The sequence below is a fragment of the Humulus lupulus genome, chromosome 2 (genome assembly GCF_963169125.1).
Source record: "Humulus lupulus chromosome 2, drHumLupu1.1, whole genome shotgun sequence".
NCBI lineage: Eukaryota > Viridiplantae > Streptophyta > Magnoliopsida > Rosales > Cannabaceae > Humulus > Humulus lupulus.
The window spans coordinates 19,091,803-19,101,086 of NC_084794.1; the positions used below are offsets into that span (position 1 = coordinate 19,091,803).

The following is a 9,284-nucleotide window of genomic DNA, read 5'->3' on the forward strand; positions in this document are numbered from 1 at the left end:
CACAAGCATGCACAGAAGTAGTTTGGCTACAGTCTCTTCTTGCTGAAATAGGATTAAAATGCAAAGAACCAGCAGTGATTTGGTGTGATAACTCAGGAGCACGGCAACTTGCTTCAAACCCTGTTTTCCACTCAAGAACAAAGCATATTGAAATTGATGTCCATTTCATCAGAGATAAAGTACTAAACAAGGAAGTAGAAGTCAGATACGTACCAACAGAAGAACAAGTTGCTGATATACTCACCAAGTCTCTCAGTATATCCCAATTCCAGTATTTCAAAAGCAAGCTTGCTGTCATACACTCATCACAGCACACTTGAGGGGGCATGTTGAAAATAGTGGAATTGCTATAACAGAATTGGAGGACCACCACAATGACCTTGATCATGACAGCTAATCATTGTCTGACAATAGTACATTTCGGTTACTGATTCCCTAAAGAATTGAGAATATTCTGTACAATGTAATCTTATCTTTTTATTCTTTATTCTAGAATAGTCCTCTGTGTACTATATATATCAAGCCCACCTGATTGTAAATGTATCCGTTGAGCAAGAGTAATATACAGAAAAGCAAAGTTTTTCATACATTCTCTCTGTTTTATCTATCATGAACTATTGAATAAATCAATATATAAGCTCAATTTTGATGCATTACGTTTCCTTCTAACTTTTTCTCTTCTTGCAATTACTAATTTGTACGGATTTGCATGTAGTAGGACAATCAAATTAATCACGAACTATTGAATACGTAGCTTCCGATTCTCTCTCTCTCTCTGCTATAAAATAAAATAAAACCTCTATCCGTAGTACTGTTGTACGTACGTAAAACAAAAAAATTAATAATAAGAAAGCGATGTGTTTGAAAAAAACAAATTACTCAAACGTCACTAATTAATGGCAATGGCAAGCAATTATAAATACACATGTGGTTCCCCTCTTTCTGTAATATTATCCTTGACGATAATAACTTCAAAGACTTAGCATAGATCGATCGAAAAGAGAAGAGGGAGAGAGATATGGGTAAAGAGAATAATGGCTCTCTTGAACATACCCCAACATGGGCTGTTTCTATATTTGCTTTATTTTTCTTCCTTCTATCTTTTGCCATTGATGGTGGTCTTAATTGTCTTAACAAGGTACATATCTATCTATTTTATAAATTAAATTCTGGGTTTTGGGAAAGTTTTTGGAATTAATTATCATATATGCATATTGTTTCATGATCAGTTTCTTAGGAAAAGGAAAAGAAAATCTCTGAATAGAGCTCTGGAAAAGCTCAAGACAGGTAAGTACATATACATATACACATATAAATTTATATTATATATGTATGCACAATTATAGCTTTATTAATCGTATATATATATATATATTTATATTGGTTGAATCAGAAATGATGAAGATGGGTTTGATATCATTGCTACTGACGGTATCTGAAGTACCAATATCAAAAATCTGTGTAAGCCAAACACTGGCTAACTCTTTTCTCCCATGCGAAGATCCTTCTGAGTCTACAACAACAGCTGTCTCGTCACAATATGAATCTAACTCCAATACCACAACCTTCTTCTCCGATGCCACAATTACCTCTGAAAATTACTGCGAGTCAAAGGTAATTTTGAAAAAATAATTACTGCCCATTTGAAAATAGCTCATCACTTATTCTTCCTAGCTAGCTAATATATATCTATCATTGTATATTTATGGTTATATCGACCTCCATTTCTTATTCGACACAGCCGTTGAAAATTGAGAAAAAGTAACAACGAACCGATTCGGAAAGAGAGTTTATTATTATTATTATTATTATTATTATTATTATTATTATTATTATTATTATTATTATTATTATTATTATTATTATTACATGATTTAATTTTCATCAGATTGTGGTCCAATGGTTAGAAGTTGACATTTTGTTTCTGTATTAGTTATTGGTTTTAAGTTTAGATCATTCAGGATTTTTTTAGTTACCACATTAGATTCTCAGTTTTAAATTATTCCAAATAAAAAATTTTATTTCGTAAATTGGTAGAAAAAATATTATTTTCATCTCAAATTTAGTTAACAATAAACTAAAATAATAAGAGTTTTTATTTTTAATCTCCTATAATGGACTTACTTGAGAGAAAAAAATAAACAAAAAAGAATCCAATCTGTTGAACTGAAGATAGTTATTTTTGTTTTACTAATTTATAGTTATTTGAAGCCGATGATGAAAAATTGTATAAGCCCTTAATTATTTGCTTTATTAAGTTTTGATATTATGTTATTTTTATTGATCATCAGGGGATGGTTTCTCTGATTTCAAGAGATGGAGCATTTCAGCTAAACATTTTCGTTTCTGTATTGGCAGTGTCTCATGTCCTTTACTGCCTCGTAACAATGTTTCTTGGCATGGCCAAGGTAAACATATACAAATTTAATAATTATATAATTTGATAATTTAATCACGCCTTTAAATTTTTTAATCTGTGATATAGCAGAATTAGAAAAGTAATTAAGGATGAATTATATTAAAAGAACTTGGTAATAAGTAGACCAAGTAGTAGAAGAATTCCCAAAATAAATGAAATAAACAAGCAATGAAGTGATGAACTTATTGAAACTCAGTTTTGCAGTTTGCCTTTAATTGGAAATATACCATTTTTCCCCTGGCTTGAGAGATGCCTCCTTGTTTTAATAAATACCAAAATCTGTTTTGTTGTTCATATACCAAAATGGTACCCCTAGACTTATTTTCAGTCAAAATTATTTTTTTTAAAGATTCTTTTACCCCTCACTTATATATTTTATTTATAATTATTTAATAAATTAAATAAATTTAGATAAAATGTAAATAATAATAAAACTTAAATAAATTTATATACTTTAAATAAATAATAATAACAGTAATACTATAAAATTATTTAAGTTAAAATCAAATATTAAATAATAATAAAATGTAATACTTTATTTTATTCTTATTTTTATTTTTTAAGTTTATATGTTCTTAAAAACAAAGTTTTAAGTATTATTATTAATTTATTAAAATGATTAAAACTAATTTTAATTATAGATAAAATATATAGGTGAGGGTAAAAGGGTATTTGAAAAAATAAATTTAACTAAAATAAAGGTCCAGAGCACTATATATTTTGGTATTAATATTTATAAAAAGTGGAAGGTATTTCTGGTATTTTGTATAAATTGAGAGTACTAAAATATTATATTCCCTTTTTAATTAGTAGCTAGGTTATCATGATCATTCCTTAATCCTTACCAATGCCCATATTAATCATCAATTATATACGTAATAAATGAGCAGATGAAGAAATGGAAAGCGTGGGAAAGTGAGACTCAGACTCTCGAGTATCAAATAGCCAATGGTATATATAAATATATATATATATATTTTTCTATATAACAAGTGTGTAGATAAGGAATTTTTTAAATTTTATTAGTTTATTTTTGTTAACTTTAATGAAATATTCTAAATATTTAATGGAATATACATTTAAAACTAACTTAAAAATAAATATTTATCAATTATATTAATATAAATTTAAATATTATCAAATATAATTATTATAATAATATTAAATATAATACTACATATATAATAAATATATTAATATAAATTCTAATATTATAAAATATCATTATTATAATAATATATAATTCAAGACTGTATATTTAATAACTATATTAATATAAATTAAAATGTTATAAAATATTATTATGATAATAATATATAATCCTATTTTCTGACTAATTATATTAATATAAATTCAAATATTATTATTATAATAATATTTAATACAAGACTTGATATTTCATACTTATACTAATATAAATTTAAATATTATAAAATATTATTATAATAATAATATATAGTACATAATCTTAATTTTTATTAAAAAATATTGTTTATATTTAAAAAAATTATCATATTATATGTATATATTAAAAAAATTGTAATCAGTAGTGTTTTGTTATTATTTTATATATAATATTGTTTATTTATTTGAAATATTTATATGATAATATATAAATTTAATAGATATAATTAAAAAATTATATAAATAAAACTAAGAAAAATATGTATTAAACGCTAGAATATAAATATATGTGTACTCTTTAACTCATACACTATGGTTAAGTATAATTGCATAAACATATATGTGACATTACATATGCACAAATGACTCACAGTTACCTTGCTATAGCTATATGTGTATATAATAATAACACTATAGATTAATATACATACGTGTAATAATCAGATCCAAGGAGGTTCCAGTATAGTGATCAAACTACTTTTGGGAAACGACATTTGAAGTTCTGGAGTAAATACCCACTTTTGCTTGGCCCAGTAAGTAGAATGTCAGTATCCCCTTGGCATTATTATTATTGTTATGTCATTTTTCTATGACAAGCAGCCAAAGTCAAAGAATGCAATTATTATTTAGCTATTATTATTTAGTTGCCTTTACTTCCTTCTCAACTCAAAATATATAATACTAACAATTTCAAAGTCAATCTCATCATGCATGCATGTAACACACACATGTATTACAAAGAACATTTCAAAGGCACGTGTTATTCATTAAGAAAACGAAAAATTCTTAAATTTCAACAAACTTGAAATTTCAAAAAGTTTGAACTTTTTTTCCCACATTTGAATTGCCAACACTAGAGATACGGTCATGGAAAAAATATAAGACGACAACAACAACTCATTCCCATCCTCATCTCTTACGACATACAAATATTTTGTTTGTTTTATTAGGTTTGTTTGGTTCGACAGTTTATTGGCTCAGCAATCTCAAAAGCTGACTACTTCACTCTTCGGAATGGATTCATTACGGTAAGTTGTAATTAGAGAATACTATGAAAAATAATAATAATTCAATAATGTAATTAAAGTTGATAAGATAATTTAACCTTATTAAAAAAAAGTAAATCATTTACTCCAAGGGGATAATGATGTATATTATATATATTGGCATGAAGAAAAATGATGTATAATTTTATATCTAACTTATTTTTTCAAAGTTCATTATTGAATAGATGAATTCAATTCATTGACTTTTCCTTTTGCTTTTATTTATTTATTTATATATTTTTTAATTTAACTCCGATTCAATCCTATTGAGTCAATGTCCGATTCAATAGTATTGACCATGAGAAACAGAGATTACGTAACAGTTATAACCCCGTTAGCTAGGAAAGCCTGGAAGAAGTTAACCACATCCACATCTAATAGTTCATACAAATAAATATAACATAACATATATTTTGTGTGACTAAATGTGACTTTTAGTAACAACAAAAAATTACTTGTGACTAAAATATCATATTTAATCATAAATTATCACTAATGTAGTTTTAGTCACAAATTTATTATTTTTAGTGATAAAATTTATTGTAACTAAAAATACATTTAGTGACAACAAATTATGATTTTTATGACTAATACTTTTAGCCAAGAACTTTTTAATGATAACATAGTTAAAATGATTTTTCTTTACTCACAAATTTTTGTTTTTCATTACAAAATTTATTGTCACTAAAACTAAGATTTTTTGTAGTGATAAAGACAAATTGTAAATGTAAAGCACAAGAGTTTTAGATAATTTACAATTGAGAAATTATAGAAAATGGCCCAAAATAAAGGCATGAAGAAACCAATGTCCTCATTTTTAAAATTTTAGAGAAATGCCCCTTCTACATTGTTGATTACTTAAATTGTCATTTTTATAATTTATTTATTTAAGACTATATGACTTTAATATAGTGGTATATGTATATTATTTTTGTTTAATTAATTTTTATTTTAAAGTTATATTGATTTTTTAAGTTTTTTTATAGGTTGTTGGTATATACTTTTTAATAGTAGTATATAACTTTGTTAGCATAGTATATATATTTTTGAGTAATAATTTTGCAAGTTTTGATGGTATATTATTTTTCAACTTAGTATATATATTTTGTGGTATGGTATATCATTCAACAACCCATAAAAAGCAAAAAAATCAAAATAACTTAAAAATAAAAACTAATTAAACAAATATAATATACATATACCATAATATTAAAATATTTAGAATAAAATAGTAATTTGTCATATTTGGTAATATGTGATATTAAAGAGATGATTAGGCTATTTTACTACAAAATTAAAAATATGGATATTTACTTACTCTCACACACCATTAAGGGTCATTTTGTACCATATCCCTTTACAATTATAAACATGGCAGGCCCTAGGCAGGTTAAGTCTGTGATTAGGACCCAATTAAAAAGCCCCATATTTTGAAAAATACCATCAAATTTCTATACAAAAAGGTCCCAAACTTTGAAAAATACTATTTTTATATATAATTTTTTTTTAAATATTATAATTTGTATTGGGCGCCTAAAGTTGAGCGCCAGCCCTGATTATAAACTATGAAAATTTTATGGGATGCTGCTGATTCTCAAAATAATTAGCTCTAATGGTTTCTACTAATTTAATTTCCACAGGCCAACTTTGCTGAAGGCAGCTACTTCAACTTCCAACAATTTCTTGCCAGAGCCTATGATGATGATTTTGAACAAGTGGTTGGAGTCAGGTAAACTTTCATCAATGCAGCTCAAATTTGTTGAAAGAAAAGAATCAAGCTAGCAAAACATGTGTACAAGAAACTTGGTATATATATACATATATATATAGACAAGGTACATATAACTTTTAGAATATAAGACTTTTTGGCACTCACTCTTGCAGATTTTGGATCTGGATTTTCTGCATTCTTTTCATATTCTCCAGCGCCCATGGTAAGACAAATTTTTTAGTCAACATTGTTACAGCGTAAGTACTATATATATGCTTTTATATTGAACTGGTAATATTGTGTCTTCATGACCTGTTTTTGCAGTGTTTTACAACCATTACTGGCTACCTTTCATTCCTCTAGGGGTAAGATTAAAACTTCACCAAACTATATTTTTACTTGTTTTATAACATAGATTTGTCTTATTAACCTTACTCATCAACATACAATATACATTCTTTATTGAAGATTGCTCTGATTGTGGGAGCAAAGCTACAAGTCATAATAACCAAAATGTGTGTGGAGACTCACAAGGAAAATCCCGTCATTCGAGGAAGTTTCGTTGTGAAACCAAACGATGATCTTTTCTGGTTTGGTCGACCCGATTGGCTTCTTCATCTCATCCAATTCATCCTAATCCAGGTACTTAATAACATTTATTTCTTAAAATACTTTTCGCTTGTCCAGAGTTCAATGATTTACTCATGAAACTACTGAACCAAGCCAAAATATTTACTGTGATGTGGTCAGATCACAGAGTGAAAACACTCAGCAATATAGTTGACATGCTTTACTTGATTCTTTCTCTTCATTCATCAAACAACAGTGGGGTAAACACGAATGTCATAACCGTGGTAGTTACCTTTTTCTCTTGTTGAGTTCATTTTGATAGAATAATAGATACTAGCACTGCTGAGCTCAATTCATGGTTTTGCAAAAGGAACAAACTTTTACATGGTTTTAAAACAGAATAAAATGGTGTCTGAAATATCAATGTCTAGTATGTTGTTAAGTATTAATGATCATAGATTATTATATAAGAAAGAAAAGGGTTGCCTTAACTAGGTGGAATTAATCTAACAAGTGTGGCAAAAAATGATTATTGCAGAACTCGTTTCAGCTAGCATTCTTCACTTGGACATGGGTAGGTATCTTAAGTTGGTAAGATCAAGATTTTTTTTGAAATCCTAGCTAAAATAGCTGATCTCCATTGGCAACAACAGTTTGAGTATGGTCAAAAATCATGCTTTCATCGCGCAACTGAGGACTTGACTATCACACTTTCCATGGGAGTTCTAGTGCAGTTACTTTGTGGTTATGTCACCTTACCTCTCTATGCACTAGTTACTCAGGTAAGTACTCTTAATAATCTTAGAAAAGTAGTCAAACCAAACCTATTCAAAATGAGTCAAATGACCATAACCCTACTATTAATTGTTCTTGTTTATAATCCAAAATGATCGATTTTTGACAGATGGGTTCTGGCATGAAGAGAGCAGTGTTCACAGAGAGCGTGGCGAAGGGGCTCCGGAGCTGGCTGAGGAACGCAAGAAGAAATACTTCGAAGAACAGCTCCACTTCAAGCCCAAGACGCTCGTCGTTTTCGTTGCACTCGGACACGATTACTGACATCTCCATATCTGACGAACGAATACACAAACACATTCGTTCTAGGTCTACAGAAATCACAGAAGAGGAAACAACTTCGACTCCATGCGAGTTGGTCGGGACTGAAAATAAACTAGGCACAAGCACTCCAAAAATAACGAGTAGTGTAGTAGAAGAAATGAATAGTAATCCGAAGGTCGTCACCAGAGGAATCTATGACGGTGAGATTTCGTTCGGAAGTAGCTGGAAGAAAGTGGAACTTAGACAGGACAGTGGAGAAATCACTTCCATAGCCGAGGAAGAAGAAGCCTCTGTTATGTTGTAACCAACTTTCAGCTAATGATATGGAAATTAAATAATTTTTGTACTGCATATAATATGTATATTTTTATATATATATATAAAGGACAAATTCTTGTATAGAGACTTCACTTTAAGCCTACCGGTAGGGCTTTCAGTATTTCTCGACCCGTGAACAGTTTATGACCGTATATATTGTAATTATTTAGAACATCCTCCGAATTTTCAGAAAATTCCGAATAGTTTACAGTACCGAAAACTAGGTTCAAACATGTTGTTTTCCACGCCCATAAAAAAATTAGTCACGCGTGCAACAACATGTTTGAACCTAGTTTTCGGTACTATAAACTATTCAGAATTTTCTGAAAATTTGCAAGATGCTCTAAATAGCTACAATATACACGGTCATAAAAAAAATCGCGCCGAAAACTATCACAGGTTGTAAACACTGAGAGTCCTACTGGTAAGGTTTAAAGTGAAGCCCCTACTCGAAAATTCCCCTATATATATGTATATATATATAGATATATATTTAGGGGAATTCTCTTATAGGGTCTTTATTTTAAGTCTTACCAGTGGGACTCTCAGTGTTCTCGACCTGTGGATAGTTTTCGATGCGATTTTTTTGTATGTACATGTATATTGTAGCTATTTAGAGCATCCTCCAAATTTTCAAAAAATTCTGAATAGTTTACAGTACCGAAAACTAAGTTCAAACATGTTGCACGCGTGACTAATTTTTTTTATATGCGTGGAAAACAACATGTTTGAACCTAATTTTTGGTACTGTAAACTA

General features: G+C 28.5%; 1 protein-coding gene across 2 annotated transcripts; it reads left to right on the forward strand.

The window, feature by feature from the left end:
- Window positions 1-896: 896 nt before the first annotated feature.
- On the forward strand, window positions 897-8,547 carry LOC133817417 (MLO-like protein 12). 2 transcript variants are annotated; one of them, XM_062249927.1, is made up of 14 exons: window positions 902-1,138; window positions 1,230-1,287; window positions 1,394-1,614; window positions 2,292-2,408; window positions 3,310-3,370; window positions 4,268-4,356; window positions 4,774-4,851; window positions 6,510-6,598; window positions 6,754-6,803; window positions 6,905-6,945; window positions 7,049-7,222; window positions 7,689-7,724; window positions 7,804-7,932; window positions 8,055-8,547. In XM_062249927.1, the coding sequence occupies exons 1-14, from the start codon at window positions 1,019-1,021 to the stop codon at window positions 8,511-8,513; spliced, it is 1,722 nt and encodes a 573-aa protein (XP_062105911.1). In that variant the 5' UTR covers window positions 902-1,018; the 3' UTR covers window positions 8,514-8,547. The 2 variants fall into 2 exon arrangements, with proteins under 2 accessions (XP_062105912.1, XP_062105911.1); XM_062249928.1 differs by lacking the exon at window positions 7,689-7,724 and having other exon boundaries at window positions 897-1,138.
- The last annotated feature ends 737 nt before the right edge of the window (window positions 8,548-9,284 follow it).

Bases quoted from the DNA above. Each gene is read 5' to 3' on its own strand.
- LOC133817417 (XM_062249927.1), top strand. From the start codon at position 1,019: ATGGGTAAAGAGAATAATGGCTCTCTTGAACATACCCCAACATGGGCT. The intron at 4,357-4,773 runs GTAAGTAGAATG...TTGTTTTATTAG, and splicing joins ACCCACTTTTGCTTGGCCCA to GTTTGTTTGGTTCGACAGTT. The intron at 7,223-7,688 runs GTACTTAATAAC...TGATTATTGCAG, and splicing joins TCCAATTCATCCTAATCCAG to AACTCGTTTCAGCTAGCATT.